Below are 19,023 nucleotides of genomic sequence, written 5' to 3'. Positions count from 1 at the left end.
ATCTGGGGAATTTATAATGGGGAACAAAGAAATGGCAGACCAACTAAATACATATTTTGGTTCTGTCTTCACAAAGGAGGACACAAATAACCTCCCAGAGATGCCGGGGAACATAGGGTCTGATGAAAGGGTGGAACTGAAAGAAATCAGTATTTGTAGAGAAATGGTGCTAGGGAAATTGATGGGACTGAAGGCCGATAAATCCCCAGGGCCTGATAATCTACATCCTAGGGTACTTAACGAAGTGGCCCTAGAAATAGTAGATGCATTGCTGATCATCTTCCAACATTCGATGGAATCTGGAACAGTACCCATGAATTGGAGGGTAGCTAATGTTACCCCACTATTCAAAAAATGTGGTAGGGAGAAAACGGGGAATTACAGACCGGTAAGCCTGACATCGGTAGTGGGGAAAATGCTAGAGTCAATTATAAAGGATGTAATAGCTGAGCACTTGGAAAACAGTGACAGGATCAGACAAAGTCAACATGGATTTACAAAAGGTAAATCGTGCTTGACTAATCTACTGGAATTTTTTGAGGATGTAACTGGTAAAATAGATAAGGGAGAACCAGTGGATGTGGTATATTTGGACTTTTAGAAGGCTTTCGATAAGGTCCTGCATAAGAGATTAGCGTGTAAAGTTAAGGCACATGGGATTGGGGGCAAGGTATTGACTTGGATAGAAAACTGGTTAGCAGACAGAAAGCAAAGAGTTGGAATAAACGGGTCTTTTTCCGAGTGGCAGGCAGTGACTAGTGGGGTACCGCAGGGATCGGTCCTTGGACCCCAGCTATTCACAATATATATTAATGATCTAGACGAGGGAACTAGATGTAATATCTCCAAATTTGCAGACGACACAAAGCTGGGTGGGCGTGTGTGCTGTGAGGAGGATGCCGAGAAACTCCAGGATGATTTGGACAGGTTGGGTGATTGGGCAGAAGCATGGCAGATGCAATATAACGTGGATAAATGTGAGGTTATCCACTTTGGTGGCAAAAACAGGAAGGCAGATTATTATCTGAATGGCACTAGATTGGGCGAAGGGGAAGTGCAACGAGACCTGGGTGTCCTTGTGCACCAGTCGCTGAAGGTAAGCATGCAGGTGCAGCAGGCGATTAAGAAGGCAAATGGTATGTTGGCCTTCGTAACGAGAGGCTTTGAGTACAGGAACAAGGATGTCTTGCTGCAGTTGTACAGGGCCTTGGTGAGACCACACCTTGAGTATTGTGTGCAGTTTTGGTCACCTTATCTGAGGAAGGATGTTCTTGCCATGGAAGGAGTTCAGCGAAGATTCACCAGGCTGATACCTGGGATGGCAGGAATGACGTATGAGGAGAGATTGGGTCGATTGGGCTTGTACTCGCTGGAGTTTAGAAGAATGAGAGGGGATCTCATTGAAACTTATAAAATTCTGACAGGACTGGACAGACTAGATGCAGGAAGGATTTCCCGATGGTCGGGGAGTCCAGAACCAAGGGTCACAGTCTAAGGATAAAGGGTATGCCATTTAGGACAGAGATGAGGAGGAATTTCTTCACCCAGAGAGTGGTGAACCTGTGGAATTCTCTACCACAGAAGGCAGTAGAGGCCAATTCATTAAATATATTCAAGAAGGAGTTGGATATATTTCTTAAGGCTAAAGGGATCAAGGGGTATGGGGAGAAAGCAGGGACCGGGTACTGAATTTGGATGATCAGCCATGATCACATTGAATGGCGGAGCAGGCTCGAGGGGCCGAATGGCCTACTCCTGCTCATATCTTCTATGTTTCTATGTAAGACGGAAGCAAAGTATTTGTTTAATTGCTCAACCATAATCTTGTTCCCCATTATAAATTCTCCCGTTCCTGACTGTAAGGGACCTACATTTGTCTTCACTAATCTTTTTCTTGTTACATACTTGCAGAAGCTTTTACAGTCCGCTTTTATGTTCCTTGCAAGTTTATTCTCATATTCTATTTTTCCCCTCTTAATCAATATCTTGGTCCTTTTATGCTGAACTCTAAACTGCTTCCAATCCTTAGGCTTGCTACTTTTTCTGGCAACTTTATATGACTCCTCTTTGGATTTAATACTATCCTTAATTTCTTTTGTTAGCCATGGTTGTGCCGCTTTTCCTTTTGGGTTTTTGCGCCAGAACGGAATGTATAACTATTGCAATTCATGCATTCGTTCCTTAAATGTTAGCCATTGTCTATCCACCGTCATGCCTTTTAATGAAGCTCCCCAATCTATCATAGCCAACTCACTCCTCATACCTTCATAGTTTCCTTTGTTTAGATTTAGGACCCTAGTTTCTGAGTGGACTTCTTCACTTTCCATCTTAATGAAGAATTCCAGCATGTTATGGTCACTCTTCCCTAAAGGACCCCGCACAACAAGATTATTAATTAACCTCTTCTCATTGCACAGTACCCAATCTAGGATAGCCTGTTCCCTAGTTGGCTCCTCAACGTACTGGTCTAAAAAAAACATCTTGTACACACTCCAGGAATTCATCCTCCACAGTATTATTGCTAATTTGGTTTGGCCAGTCTATATGTAGATTTAAGTCACCCATGATTACTGTAGTACCCTTGTTACATGCATCTCTAATTTCCTGTTTGATGCCATCCCCTACATTACCACTACTGTTTGGAGGCCTATAGACAACTCCCACCAATGTCTTCTGCCCCTTGGTGCTTCTTAGCTCCACCCAGACTGATTCTACATCTTGATTTTCTGAGCTAATATCCTTTCTCACTATTGCTCTGATTTCACCCTTTACTAACAACGCCACCCCACCTCCTTTTCCTTTTTGCCCGTCCTTCCTAAATATCGAATATCCTTGGATATTCAGCTCCCAGCCTTGGTCACCCTGCAGCCATGTCTCCGTAATCGCAATTATATCGTATCCATTTACATCTGTTTGCGCTGTTAATTCGTCTACCTTATTACGAATGCTTCATGCATTCAGATACAGTGCCTTTCGATTTGTCTTTGTAACATTTTTAGACATCTTAACATTTTTTTGTACTATGGCCCTATTTGTCTTACCATTTTTTCTTACCCGGACCCTATTTGTTAGTGCACTCCTTTGTTTGTACACTCTGTCCCTTCCTGACACAATCTGGTTATTCTTACCCCAATCACTTTCCTGCACTGCTTCCTTGTCTTTTCTCTTTAGCATTCTAGATTTCTCTCCACTGGGACCCTCCCCCCCTCTCCCCCACCTTTAGTTTAAAGCCCTATCTACCTCCCTAGTTATTCGATTCGCTAGAACTCTGGTCCCAGCATGGTTAAGATGTAGTCTGTCCCAACGGAACAGCTCTCTCTTTCCCCAGTACTGGTGCCAGTGCCCCACGAATCGAAACCCACTTCGCCCACATCAATCTTTGAGCCACGCATTCACCTCCCTGATCCTTTTGACCCTATGCCAATTTGCTCGTGGCTCTGGTAATAATCCAAAGATTATGACCTTTGTGGTTCTGCTTTTTAATTTAGTTCCTAGCTGCTCAAACTCTCTCAGCAGAACCTCTTTCTTTGTCCTACCTTTGTCGTTGGTACCTACGTGCACCACGACAACTGGATCCTCCCCCTCCCACTCCCAGTTCTTCTCCAGCCCGGAGGAGATGTCCTTTACCCTGACACCGGGTAGGCAACATAGCCTTCAGGAGTCACGCTCCTGGCTGCAGAGAACAGTGTCTATCCCCCTAACTATACTGTCACCTACTACAATCACCTTCCTTTTTACTCCCCTCACTTGAACGGTTTCCTGTAACACGGTGCCGTGGTCAGTTTGCTCGTCCTCCCTGCAGTTCCCGCACTTGTCCACAAGGGTTGCAAGAATGTCGAATCTATTGGGCAAGTGCCGGACTGAGGCTCCTGCAATACTACCTCCTGGATCCCCGTACCTGCCTCACTCACAGTCACACCCTCCTCTCCCTGACCACGTGTCAATCTAAGGGATGTGGCTGCTTCCTGGAGCAAAAGGTCCAGGTAACTTTCTCCCTCCCTGATGTGTCTCAATGTCTGCAGCTCGGACTCCAGTTCCTCAACTCGGAGCCGAAGTTCCTCGAGCCGCAGACACTTACCGCAGATGTAGTCGGCCTGGACAAAAATGTCCACAAGCTCCCACATAATGCAGCAGCAACACATCTCCTGTTCTCCCATTATTTTATTTATTTAATTAATTTGTTTAGTGTTAATCAAATTATTTACCTAGTTTAGTATCACATACATATGATTCCAGATAGCTGAGAAGATTGTTCAAGAAGGTTTCCGGGACAAAGCAGTGCAGTGTCATTAGTTTTGGATTGCTCCAACAAATTGCTGGCACAGACACGATGGGCCAAATGGTCTCCTGTGCTGTAAACATATAGGGGGGAAAATTCAGTATCACCCTGTTTGGGGTGCCATTATCGGCCGTGCGCAAAGTTTTGCGCCTGGCGCTAATTATCGCCTCTGACGGCAAACTTGGCTTTTATCGCCCCTGGAGGTGATTGGAGCGCTAAATCAGGCGCTTCACACCTGTCTTAAGGCGCAATGGCCGAGGAGCGAGGCGCTACCTCGGAGCGCTGGCGAAGCAAGGAAGGGCAAATCAAAATGAACCTGCAAAGTGCTGCTCAGTACCCAAAGCTCCTTCACACAGCGTTGAATCTCTCCAGAAGCCTCTCTCTCTCTCTCTCTCTCTCAGAATGCGTGGTGCAAAAATGGCACCAACAAAAAAAGGCAGGAAGCGGTCGCCTTTAAATAGCGCTTCCCCCAATCCCTTTCTGACTGCAAAACGCTCCCCTCAACCTGTCGTTGCTAGCGGCAGGCGGTATGGCAGGGGGCGCCACTCGATATCCGGTCCGGGGCGCTACCGGGGCGTTGCACACTCGACTGACGTCACGATCTGCCGGCGCAAGAGATCATGGTGGTAGTGTTTAGTGCCGCCGCAAAATGTCTAGTTAATTTCGCGAGCGGCACAAACATCGTCGCGCCTGGGCGCTAGTTGCTTTGCGCCCCATTAGCGCCCTCTTAAGGCGCTAACGGGAGGCGCAAACAACTGAATTTTTCCCCCATATGGTTTTATTCATACTTCACATGAAACTATTTCCAGGCAGCTGCATTCATTTGTGACAGAACCAATAGTTCCAGATTGCATGAAGTCATTCAACCTGCTTGGTATGATGACTAAATCGGTCTAACACTTACAGCGCTATCAGTCCATACTTTCATTAAACTCTAACGCTGACAGTCTGCAGATCCTCAGTTTGGCAGAAAGTTTGTTTAAGCTATAGTCTTACATAGGTTACATCTCATCCTTTTACCAGCTGTTCCCTGGAGAACTTGGCTAGCTTGGCATCATTCAAATTAATTCCAGTTTTTCTTGCAGCTGCAGTCCTTATTCCCTGGTTTGCATTTATATATTTGTTGATTATTATTTGTTTCCTATCCTTCAAGTTACTTTACACTGTTTTGGAAGTTTGACAGACTGCAAATAGGAATTATTGCTGCCAAGGGTGAGCCTGTTCACTGATGTCACTCAATATCTTTAGGGTACCTGAGTAATCCCTGATGAAGAATCTGAATCGGGGAAAAGCAGAGCATGTTTTTTTTAATGCTTTTCTGGGTAATTGTTTCCAATTGTGGTTGATTTGTAGGGATAACCAGAAATGTGTATATTTTTAAACATATAGTAATTTTTGAAAATGAAAAATGTAGCAGAAACTGTGTCCTAAAGCACTGTTGTTCACCTCTAGGACTTGGGTTTAAACCCAGGCCAGATCAAACTGATGAAATCAAAGACTACTCACTGCTGGATGTATGGGTTATAAGTGAAATGGGTATTGGCAGTCTCAATCCAGTTGTTTGTGGGCTTGGGTCTACAGCACAAGACGGCCAACAGTTTGGCACTAAATTCACAATCTCTCTCCGGCCCCAAGGGTAGCTGATGTAAAAAGTTGAAATATTATGAAGCTGACATTATATGGAATGCTCTTTACTTGAAGTTAAGCCACATTGTAGAGGAGGTGAACCTGTACTCTGTATCTGATCCATACTGCAACCGTCCTAAGGATGCTTGACATTAGGTGACAATAATAGAAAAATTGCCCTCACCTTGATGAGCACACACATGCAAAAGTTTAAAATCATAAACTTGTTATAGTGCTATTTGCTGAAAACTAACAATTTGAAATGTATGCCATTTTTAACAGTGACTGAAATATAGGGCAGGATTTTCATTGGGCATTGGAGGCGTGTGGGGGGTTAAAATCTCGAAATTGGGGGGCACGAACACAACCCGCCTCCATGACCGTTTCAAAGGAGGCGGATACCCGACCTGTGCTGGGAGCCACCGCCCCGAGGCGGGAAGGAGATTAGTGCCAATTAACTGCCTGTTAACAGGTAGTGAACAGACAGTTTTTAGCCTAAACCCTATTTTTATTCCTGAAGTGTGGGATTCCCGACGGCTCCAAACCACGCCAAGTTAGTGAGGTGGACCGTCGGGCTGAAGGGCTTGGAGGGTTCGAGGTGTCAGTGTTCAGGTGAGTGATGGGTGCATGAGTGAAGAAGTAAGTGTGTTTGGTGTGTGTAAAGTGTTTAAAGAAGTTTTACTTACCTTTTACAGCCTTCCTTCCTTCAGTTCTCGGGAGCCTCTCATCTCACCGGCACAGAAAGCAGAATGGCTGCGAGCTGTCAAAAGTTGCAGCATTCAGCTTTCTGTTCTGGAGAGATCTCTAAAGCAGCCTGAGAGGAAGGAATTAACTTCGTGTACAGATTGCTGTCAAACACTGATATTTCATCTGTCAGAAGCTCTTGACAGATGAAATGTCAATCTGTGACATCACCTGTTGCCGGGTGGCCCTTAATTGGCCTGCTGAGCCTGCTGAACATGCCATTTGCCTTCCTAATTGCTTACGGTACCTGCATGCTAACTTTCTGTGTTTCCTGTACAAGGACATCTAAATCTCTAAACACCAACAGTTAATAGTTTCTCACCATTTAAAAAATACTCTGTTTTTCTATTCTTCCTACCATAGTGAATAAGCTCACATTTCCCCACATTGTACTCCATCTGCCGCCTTTCTTAGCCTTTCTATATCCTTTCTTAGGCTCTTTGTGTTCCTCTCACAGCTTACTTTCCCACCTAGCTTTGTATCGTCGGCAAACTTGGATACATTGCACTTGGTCCCTTCATCTATGTCATTAGTCATTAATGTAGATTGTAAATAGCTGAGGCCCAAGCACTGATCCTTGCGGCACTCCACTAGTTACAGCCTGCCAACCAGAAAATGACCCGTTTATCCCTACTCTCTGTTTTCTGTCCATTAACCAATCCTCTATCCCTGCTAATATATTACCCCCAACCCCTTGAACCCTTATCTTACGTAGCAACCTTTCATGTGACACCTTATCGAATGTCTTCTGGGAATCCAAATATACTACATCCACTGGTTCCCCTTTATCTATCCTATTAGTTACATCCTCAAAAAACTCTAATAAATTTGTTAAACACGATTCCCTTTCATTAAAACCATGTTGACTCTGTCTAACCATATTATGATTTTCTAAGTGCCCGGTTACCATTTCTCTAATAATGGATTCCAGCATTTTCCTGACGACAGATGTCAGGCTAACTGGCCTGTCGTTCCCTGTTTTCTCTCTCCCTCCTTTCTTGAATAGCGGGGTTACATTTGCTACCTCCCAATCCGCTGGGACCATTCTAGAATCTAGGGAATTTTGAAAGATCGCAACCAAATGGTGTATTTATTTTGACATTGTCTTCACAGGTCCGTGCTCGTCTGGAAGACTTGATAACAAGTTTACAAGGGGTAAAGGTTAACTTGGAAGATCAACTCGGTCAAGAGGTCTGATATTTCCGTTACTATGGATGTGATGCTTTTAATCCTACAACTAACACAGCACAGCACATCATTATCACTTTATTAAACTAACACTTAAATATAATCAGTCACTGGAAGCTTTATCAGCTAGAATAATTATTATATCCTTTATACTAATACAGTTGCTGTACCATATCATCCTGTACAATTAGTTTCAGATGTTTATAAGAGATAATGCATGAGAATATCTTAAAAATAGTTACATTTTATTCTGTGAAAATTTTCACTGTCAAATTGCTTTTGGTGACTATTTAAATGCAGGCAATTGAGGCATCTACAATATTTAATTAAGTGATGATCCTAGTGTGTATAGAGAACAAAAAAGTTTTATTTTTGTTGTTGAACTTTTACACATCTGTTTAGGTACAAAAGCAAACTATGTTGTCACAAAATGCAAAAGATTCACATCAACTGTGGGAGGAAGAACTGAAATCTCGATCTAAGCTTGGACTTCGACTTTCTCAGTTGGACAGAGAAAAGGATGACCTGGCAGGCCAGGTAAAAACAAAGTGAACAGATATAGTTTGTGCTATATTGCTCTTCTCATATTATAATTACTTTGTATATATCCTATAAATTTAAATCTAATGATTTTATTCATGATGTAATAACAATAAACTACTACTGATGGCGCAAGTTGAACAGCTTTCCTCAGCTGTGTTCTTTACATAAAGGGATGGCTAGTGAATTGGCAGGTATATTTTCTTGGGGCACATTAGCAATGTACTTCATTATATCACCAAGCTGTGCCATATATGGGTTGAGACATTGCTCCCCAGATAATGAATCCATAGAAATTACTGCACAGAAACAGGCCACTTGGACCAACCAGTCCATGTTGGTGTTTATCCTCCACACAAGCAAACTCCCAAACCTATGTGCCTGCCCTTTCCTTTAACCACCTATCTAATCTGACATGGACTCTGCTTCAAATGCAAACTCTGGTAGTGCATTCCACAGCCTCATAATCCTCTGTGTAAAAAAAAAAAAAAAGAAAAGCAATTCTTCTGCTCTCAGTTCTAACGTTTTTTACACTTAAGTTTGTATCTGTGTCCCCTTATTCTAGATTCCTTAATCACTGGAAACAGTCTGTATTTATCTACTCTGTCCCATCTCTTCATAATTTTAAATACCTCTGTCACATAACCCCATAATCGCCTCTGTTCTAATGAAAACTGCCCCAGTATTTCTAGTCTGTCTTTATATTTGTATTTCCTCGTACCAGGTAACACCTTAGTGAATCTGTGCCGTACCCTCTATACTTCAGCCTTCCTATAATGTGGAGCTCAAAATTGCACACAGTACTCCAACTCTGGCCTTAAAGTTTTTATATAGATTCAACATTATTGCAATAGCTTTTTAAAAGCCTTGCACATTTGTGTAAATACACGAAACATGTTAAATAAGGTTGGTGAGCTGCAAGCGCAAATAGCCACATTGGAAAACACAGAAACATAGAAGATAGCAGGAGTAGGCCATTCGGCCCCTCGAGCCTGCTCCGCCATTTAATGAGATCATGGCTGATCATCCAAATTCAGTACCCTGTCCCTGCTTTCTCCCCATATCCCTTTAGCCTTAAGAAATATATCTAACTCCTTCTTGAATATATTTAATGAATTGGCCTCAACTGCCTTGTGTGGTAGAGAATTCCACAGGTTCACCGCTCTCTGGGTGAAGAAATTCCTCCTCATCTCAGTCCTAAATGGCTTACCCCTTATCCTTAGACTGTGACCCCTGGTTCTGGACTCCCCCGCCATCGGGAACATCCTTCCTGCATCTAGTCTAGTCCTGATGTCGTAATATGATGTCGTGGCGATAACTGAGACCTGGCTCAAAAAAGGGCAGGATTGGGTATTAAATATCCCTGGATATAAGATGTTCAGGAAAGATAGCGAAAGAAAGGAAGTGGGGTGGCAGTACCGATTAAAGAGAATGTTACAGTGCTGGAGAGAGGGAGGGTGTCCTGGAGGGGTCAAGGACAGAATCTATTTGATTAGAGTTAGGAAATAACAGAGGTGCCATTACACTACTAGGTGTATTCTATAGGCCGCCAACTAGTGGGAAGGATATAGAGGAGCAAATTTGCAGGGAAATTACGGAGAGGTGCAAGAACTATAGAGTAGTGATAATGGGGGACTTCAACTATCCTAATATAGATTGGGATAGTAATAGTGTAAAGGGCAGAGAGGGGGAAGAATTCCTGAAGTGTGTTCAGGAGAACTTTCTTGATCAGTACATTTCCGGCCCAATGAGGAAGGAGGCAGTGCTGGGTCTGGTTCTGGGGAATGAGGTGGGGCAACTGGAGCAAGTGTCAGTAGGGGAACATTTAGGGAACAGTGATCACAGTATCATTTGATCATAAGGTTGGAGGTGGTATCAGTGGCGGCAGTACTTAAAACAGAGGAAGACCAGGCAGCGCGGACCTAATTGGAGGCGGTATCAGTGGCCGCAGTACCTAAAAGCAACTACAGTACTGCAAAACAGCTATAGTGACGTCACAACCAGGGAAGGAGCTGATTGGTGAGTAGCTGATTAGTGTTTCTAGTTAATAGTCTACAAAGTAAAGGCATGACGGGGCAGCTCAGCCCCGTGGAATGCACATCCTGTGCCATGTGGGAAGTCCTGGACGCTTCTCATGGCCTGGACGACCACATGTGTGGGAAGTGCCGCCGACTACAACAGCTTGAGCTTCGGGTTTTGGAGCTTGAGCGGTGGCTGGAGTCACTGCAGTGCACCCACGAGGCTGCGAACTTCGTGGATAGCACGTTTCAGGAGGTGGTCACCCCGCAGCTTAAGACTATGCAGGCAGAGAGGGAATGGGTGACCGCCAGACAGAAGAGGAAGACCAGGCAGGTAGGGCAGAAATCCCTTGAGTGCATCTTGCTCGCTAACCGGTTTTCAGTTCTGAATACTGGTGGGGACGATGGTTCCTCTGGGGAGTGCAGCCAAAGCCAAGTCTATGACACCATGGGTGGCTCAGCTGCACAGAGGGGGAGGAAGAAGAGTGGAAGAGCAATAGTCATAGGGGATTCGTAAGTTAGGGGAGCAGACAGGTGTTTCTGCGGCCGCAGACGTGACTCCAGGATGGTATGTTGCCTCCCTGGTGCCAGAGTCAAGGATGTCACTGAGCGGCTGCAGGACATTCTGAGGGGGGAGGGTGAACAGCCAGAGATCGTGGTCCATATCGGTGCCAACAACATAGGTAGAAAGAGGGATGAGGCAGATTTTAGGGAGTTGGGAAAGAGATTAAAAAGCTGGACCTCAAAGGTAGTAATCTCCGGGGGGTTGTGGGGGGGGGGGGGGGTTTAAACTAACTTGGCAGGGATGGGAACCTGAGAGTAGATTCAGAAGGGAGAGAAGCAAAGCTGGAAATGGAAGGCAGAAAATTAGTAAGCGAGTTTGGAAGGCAGAGGAAACAAAGGCTAGAAAATAGACAACAAGGGAGTTTGGCAGTGCTAGATGGTATATACGTCAACGCAAGGAGTCTAGGGAATAAAGCAGATGAGCTGATGACACAGATAGACACGTGGGAGTATGATACTTTAGCTCTTACTGAGACATGGCTGAAAGAAGGGCAGGAATGGCAGTTCAACATTTCTGATTACAGGGTTTTCAGACGAGATCGCGAGCGGGATAAAAAAGAAGGGGGTCGCAATATTGATTAAAGAAACAATTACAGCTGTGAGGAGGGATGATATCTTAGAAGGATTATCGAATGAGGCCATATGAGTTGAACTGAAAAACAAAAAAAGGGCAATCACACTGCTGGGAGTGTACTATAGAGCCCCAAACAGTCAGAGGGAGAAAGAAAAGCAAATATGTAGACAAATTTCTGAGACGTACAAAAATAGGGCTGTAATAGAGCAGAATTCTTAAAATGCATTCAGGAGAATTTTTTTAGCCAGTACGTAGCAAGCCCAACAAGAGAGGGGCAGTTCTGGACCTAGTTTTAGGGAATGAAGCTGGGCAGGTGAAAAGGGGCATCAGTGGGAGAGCATATTGGTGGTATTGATCATAATTCAGTTAGATTTAGGGTAGTTATGGAAAAGGACAAGGGCAGACCAGGAATAAAAGTTCTCAATTGGGGAAAAGCTCATTTTACTAAGCGGAGATGTCATTTAGCTAAAGTGGACTGGAAACAGAAACTTGAAGGTAAATCAGTGTCAGGGCAGTGGGAGGCATTACAAGGAGGAGATAGTGAGGGTTCGGAGCAAATATGTTCCTTTAAAGAAAAATGGTGGGTCTAACAAATCTAGAGCTCCCTGGATGTCAAGGGGCTTACAGGGTAGGATAAAGAAAAAAGGGACACTTATGACAGATACCGACGTAAGGGGTGTTCTACGCGGAGTGAACACACGAAAGGCTGCTGGACCGGATAGCATCCCTGGACGGGTACTCAAGGAATGTGCTGATCAGCTGGCTGATGTCGTCACCGCCATCTTCAATCTGTCATTGGCCCAGGCAGTAGTCCCTACATGCTTCAAGACCGCTACCATTATTCCTGTGCCAAAACAAACGGCTGTGACGTGCCTGAACGACTATCGACCTGTCGCACTCACACCCATCATAATGAAGTGTTTCGAGAGACTGGTCCTGGCTCACATCAAAGCCAGTGTTCCCGCCTCTCTTGACCAACACCAGTTTGCCTATCGTGCAAACAGATCAACGGAGGATGCAATCACAACTGCTCTACACTCGGCACTGAATCACTTAGATGGTAAGGAGACCTACATCAGAATGCTGTTCATAGACTACAGCATTCAACACTATCGTCCCCAACAAGCTGGCCACCAAACTCCAAACTTTTGGCCTGAACACTTCCCTCTGCAACTGGACCCTGGACTTCCTAACAAACAGACCCCAGTCTGTCAAATTAGGTAACCACACCTCCCCCACCGCCCCCCCCCCCCCCGACCCTGAACACGGGGGCCCCACAAGGATGTGTGCTGAGCCCCCTCCTCTACTCCCTCTTCACCCACGACTGTGTGGCTGTTCATGGTTCCAACACCATCACCAAGTTTGCGGATGACACCACGGTAGTAGGCCAGATCACCAACAACGATGAGTCAGCCTACAGGGAGGAGGTCCAGCATCTCGTGAAGTGGTGCGCCGATAACAACCTGGCCCTTAACATCAAGAAAACTAAAGAAATCATTGTGGACTTCAGGAAGTCCAAAGGCGGAAGTCACACCCCCATCCACATCAATGGGGCTGTGGTGGAAAGGGTGGACAGCTTTAAGTTCCTCGGAGTCCACATCACGGAAGACCTCTCCTGGCCCCTCAATACCTCCTCTCTGGTGAAGAAGGCCCAGCAGCGCCTATATTTCCTAAGGAGGCTGAAGGGATGTAACCTGTCACCCCTGATCCTCTCTAACTTTTACCGCTGCACAATAGAGAGCATCCTGACAAACTGTATCACAGTATGGTATGGCAGCTGTAGCTACTATGACCGGAAAGCCCTGCAGCGGGTAGTTAAAACTGCCCAACGCATCACCGGCACCCAGCTACCGACCATAGAGCACATATACCAGAAACGCTGTTTACGGAGGTCACGGTCCATCATCAAAGACCCTACCCACCCAGCCACAGTCTGTTTGCCCTCCTGCCATCTGGGAGACACTACAGATGCATTCGCACCCGTACGACCAGATTTAGGAACAGCTTCTTTCCCAGGGCTGTCATCCTACTGAACTCCACAAATAAACTCTAAAGCCTGCTCATCTGCCAATGCACTTTATGATGGTTATGTTTATGTTAATGTATTACAAGCCAAATGTATGTTGAATGTTTAAATGTCTTAATCTAAATGTATACTCTCGGGAGCCGCAAGCCTACATTTCGTTGTACTGCACTTGTGCACTAACAATGACAATAAAAGTTGATTTGATTTTGATTTGATTTGAGGGCTCAATACTGCAGAAACCCTAGAGGAGTATAGAAAGTGCAGGAGTGAAATTAAAAAGGAAATTAGGAAAGCAAAGAGAGGGCATGAAAACATATTGGCAAATAAAATCAAGGAAAACCCAAAGATGTTTTATAAATACTTAAGAAAATGTAATATCTCCAAGTTTGCAGACGACACAAAGTTGGGTGGGTGGGTGTGCTGTGAGGAGGATGCAGAGAAACTCCAGTATGATTTGGACAGGTATGGTGATCGAGCAGATGCAGTATATTGTGGATAAATGCGAGGTTATCCACTTTGGTGGCAAAAACAGGAAGGCAGATTATTATCTGAACGGCAATAGATTGGGGAAAGGGGAAGTGCAACGAGACCTGGGTGTCCTTGTGCACCAGTCACTGAAGGTAAGCATGCAGGTGCAGCAGGCGGTTAAGAAGGCAAATGGTATGTTGGCCTTCATCACGAGAGGATTCGAGTACAGGAGCAAGGGTGTCTTGCTGCAGTTCTACAGGGCCTTGGTGAGACCACATCTTGAGTATTGTGTGCAGTTTTGGCCGCCTTATCTGAGGAAGGATGTTCTTGCCATGGAGGGAGTGCAGCGAAGATTCACCAGACTGATACCTGGGATGGCAGGAATGACGTATGAAGAGAGATTGGGTCCATTAGGCTTATATTCGCTAGAGTTTAGAAGAATGAGAGGGGATCTCATTGAAACTTATAAAATTCTAACAGGACTAGACAAACTAGATGCAGGAAGGATGTTCCCGATGGTGGGGGAGTCCAGAACCAGGGGTCACAATCTAAGGATAAGGGGTAAGCCATTTAGGACTGAGATGAGGAGGAATTTCTTCACCCAGAGAGTGGTGAACCTGTGGAATTCTCCACCACAAAAGGCAGTTGAAGCCAATTCATTAAATATATTCAAGAAGGAGTTAGATATATTTCTTAAGGCTAAAGGGATCAAAGGATATGGGGAGAAAGCAGGGACAGGGTACTGAATTTGGATGATCAGCCATGATCTCATTAAATGGCGGAACAAGCTTGAGGGGCCGAATGGCCTACTCCTGCTCCTATCTTCTATGTTTCTAAGTATGTTTTTAGCTGTTTAAGCTCTAGGAGTATCTCTACACACCTAGAAATCTCTTAGCCATAGCTCTTGCCAAACTACACTTGAACTCTCCGGAATCAGTTATGGAGTAGTTAGTGTCTACTCTATATTAAGTAAACAGAAACTCTACATCCTTAGATTTCTCAGGAGTTTGGTTTAGAAATGCTTAAACATTCTGATTCTTTGTAACGTTTGATTCTTAAATGAGGTGCTGATGTTGAGATGTCATCTTAAAATCATTATAATCAGGTATCAATACTGCGAGAATATTTTTTAATATTATACAGCAGAAATGCCACTTTCTCTGCTTGATACCTACTGACCAAATGTCAACTTCACCGCCTTCAGGATTCTAATAACTTATTTTTCGATAACATTTCAAACTACTTTTTGGGAAAATAAAATAGGAAAAATCAAGTTTTATTACTTGTTCACTGATGACTGTCGCTTGATATGAAGACACAATTTATGGAATAAAATGTTTCCCATCTAATTATACAGTGAAGCAGTCCTCAAGACTCACCAAAAATCATAGATCTCAAACTAACCACAGCTACCGACGTCATCAGCCATCCATCTACCACAAGACGACATATGTAGAAAAAACACTGGCATAGATTTGATGAGCCAAATGGCCGGCCTGCTGTGCTGAAACATTCTATAATTCTATAAGTACCAAGGCATAAAAAACATTGAAATATACTGAAAGTGTTAACATTTTCCCTCATGTTCATGATACTGGATAGCTTGTCCATAACTTGATCAATCATAGTCTGGATATTTGGGTTATTCATCAAGGATTTAAATACTCGAGCCTCCCTCCTGTGTATGCTCTACATAACGCATTCTTATCAAGGATAACGACAATATACATAACCTCAGTGTATTTGTTCAAAAACAGGTCCTACATTCTGTATTGTTTACTGTCTATGGTCCTGAATGTAGGTGTTTATTGTCTAATTGAATATATTGATAAACAATCTGGTATGAAGTGCCTAATTTTGTCTTCTATACTTTACAGTTGTACTCCCAATTATAAATTTTCTCAATTTTTAGTATTGTAAAAAAAATTCAATTTATAGGCAATATTTCAGATGACATATGAGAAGGTGGTGAAGCTGGAAAACTGATCTGTGACCAAAATGCAGCCTGATTGTAAAACATAAAATAAAATTACTAATTACTTTCCAACAATTACACAAGAACATAAGAAATAGGAGAGGAGTAGGCTGCTCTGCCAATCATTAAGATCATGGCTGATCCTCAACTCTACCTTCCCACACTATCCCCATATTCCTTGATTCTCTGAGTATCCAAAAATCTATCAATCTCTGTCTTGAATATACTCAACGACTGAGCATCCACAACTCACTGGAGCAGAGAATTCTGAAGATTCACAACCCTTTGAGTGAAGGGAATATAGGCCTAGTCTACTCAATCTCTCAGGACAATCCCCTCATCCCAGGAATCAGTCTAGTGAAACTTAGTTGCATTCCCTCTAAATCAAGTATATCCTTCCTTAGGTAAGGTGACCAAAACTGTACACAGCACTTCAGGTGTGGTCTCACCAAGGCCCTATATAATTGTAATAAGACTTGTTGGGGGGGAAAATTGAGGAGCGCCCCGGAAAGATTAGCGCCCCCGTGGCCGAAATTGAGTGATAGCGCCCCAAGAGGGAAGCGGGTTGCTACTGGAAGCGCCCTGCCTCCCTCTTGGGGCGCTGCGAGGGAATATCGTGGCGCGACGTGCACTGCGGCACGTTGCGCCGCGGTATTGCAGGCCTTCATCCCCTTAAAGGGGAGGGGCCTTGCGCAGCGCGACCCGGGGCCCAGCTGGGCCACCGGGGATTGGAGTGCCAGCAAAAGAGCCCGGCACTCGAGAAGTGCCGGGCTCATGGAGCGCAGCTGGCACTCGACGGGGGGGGGGGGGGGGGGGGGGGGCGTGTCCGGAGGCCGGGGACGGCAGCGGGACGGGGGCTGAGAGGCGGCCAGCAACAAAAATGGCCGCCCGGTTCCTCGCCTTTAAATAGCGCCGCCCCAGCCGCAGGTAGGCTCCCTTGACCCCGTCGGACATAGCGTCCGGCAGTAAATCGGGGGGCGCTACCGAAGATCGCGAGCGGGGCGCTAACAGTTAGCGCCACCGCTAACCTCCCGCTGAATTTCACGGGAGGCGTTGGAGGCACCGTGCCCGGGCGCTAGTTGCTTTGCGCCCCATTAGCTAAGAGGGTGCTAACGGGAGGCGCAAAGCAACCAAATTTTTCCCCCCTTTACTCTTGGCCTTTATTACAGAGGGATTGGAGTATAACATTGCAGCCTCTTTGCGTGCTCCTCGCAGCTTACATTCCTACCTAACTTTGTATCATCAGCAAACTTGGAGACATTACGCTCGGTCCCCTCATCTAAGTCATTGATATAGATTGTAAATAGCTGAGGCCCAAGCACTGATCCTTGTGGTACCCCACTAGTTACAGCCTGCCAACCCAAAAATGACCCGTTTATTCCTACTCTCTGTTTTCAGTCCGTTAACCAATACATGCTAATCCTAATATTACCCACAATCCCATGAGCCCTAATTTTGTGTAATAACCTTGTGTGGCACCTTATCGAATGCTTTTTGAAAGTCCAAATACCCTACAACCACTGGTTCCCCCTTATCTACCCTGCTAGTTACAACCTCAAAAAACTAACATTTATCAAACACGATTTCTCTTTCATAAATCCATGTTGACTCTGCCCAATCATAGTATGATTTTCTAAGTGCCCTGTTACCAGATTCTAACATTTTCCCTACTACTGACATCAGGCTATCTGGTCTCTAGTTCCCTGTTTTCTCTCTCCCTCCTTTTCTTGAATAGCAAGGTTACATTTGCTACCTTCCAATCTGCGGGGACCGTTCTAGAAGCTAGGGAATTCTGGAAGATCAAAACTAATGCATCCACTAACCCTGTAGCTACCTCTGTTAAAACCCTAGGATGTAGGCCATCAGGTCCAGGGGATTTGTCTACTTTTAGTTCCATTAATCTCTTCAGTACAATTCCTTTACTAATACTAATTTCTTTAAGTTCCTCATTCTTGCTGGACCCTTGGTTCCCCACAGTGACAGCTGTTATTTGTGTCTTTACCGTGGAGACAGATACAAAGTATTTGTTTACTTTTCTTATTCCTTATTCCATTTCCTTATTCCCCATTATAATTTCTCCTGTCACTGCCTGTAAGGGACCCACGTTTACTTTCGCTAATCTCTTTTTACATATCTATAGAAGCTTTTACAAACTGTTTTTATGTCTCTTGCTAGTTTATTCTCATTCTATTTTCTCTATCAATTTCTTGGTCATCCTTTGCTTAATTCTTAAAATCCTCCCAATCCTCAGGCTTATTATTTATTTTTGGCAACATTCTAAGCCTCTTCCTTTAATGTCATTAACTTCTCTTGTTAGCCACAGTTGGACTACTAATCCCATGGGGATTTTATTCTTTAGAGGAATGTATATTTGTTGCAAATTATGAATTAATTCTTTAAGTATTTGCTATCGCTTATCTACCGTCATATCTTTTAATCTAGTTTCCCAATCTACCTTAGCCAATTCGCCCTTCATATCTACATAGTTTGCTTTGTTCAGATTTAAGGCCCTAGTTTCGGACTTAACTAAATCACTCTCAAACTCAATATAAAATTCTATCATATTATGATCACTCTTCCCCCGAAGCTCCTTTACTACAAGGTTTTAATTAACCCTTTATCAATGCACAATACTAGATCTAAAATAGCCTGTTCCCTAGTTGGTTCCTCGACATGATCTAGATAACTATCTTGAATACATTCCATGAACTCAACCTTTGCACTATGACTGCAAATTTGGTTTGTCCAGTCTATATGAAGAATAAAGTCCCCCATGATTACTGTATTACCCTCATTACATGCACCTCTAATTTCCTAATTTATACTCTACCTGACTCGACAACTACTGTTGGGGGGGCCTATAAACTATTTCCAGCAGTGTTTTCTGCCCCTTGCTGTTGCTTCGCTCCACCCAAACTGATTCTGCACTATGCTTTTCCGAACTAAGATCCTTTCTCTCTACTGTCTTTATCCCATCCTTTATTATCGGGGCTACCCTCCCCCCTTTTCCATTTTGCCTAT

The 19,023-nt window shown here is 44.3% G+C and overlaps 1 protein-coding gene across 5 annotated transcripts in view; it reads left to right on the top strand.

Annotated features, from left to right (window-relative positions):
- Positions 1-19,023, top strand: part of LOC147106249 (alanine and arginine rich domain containing protein) — a 214,608-nt gene that overhangs the window by 153,918 nt on the left and 41,667 nt on the right. For all 5 annotated transcript variants that reach the window (XM_086009196.1, XM_086009195.1, XM_086009194.1 and 2 more), the window contains 2 exons: positions 7,763-7,840; positions 8,240-8,374. In XM_086009196.1, the coding sequence (XP_085865322.1) occupies positions 7,763-7,840; positions 8,240-8,374 (213 nt within the window). The remainder of the gene's footprint in view (positions 1-7,762; positions 7,841-8,239; positions 8,375-19,023) is intronic.

The sequence above is a fragment of the Somniosus microcephalus genome, chromosome 16, assembly GCF_052327205.1.
Source record: "Somniosus microcephalus isolate GS21.2 chromosome 16, FLI_Smic_1.0, whole genome shotgun sequence".
NCBI lineage: Eukaryota > Metazoa > Chordata > Chondrichthyes > Squaliformes > Somniosidae > Somniosus > Somniosus microcephalus.
Note: the sequence above shows the minus strand (reverse complement) of the source record. Positions and strands in the feature narration are given on the sequence as shown.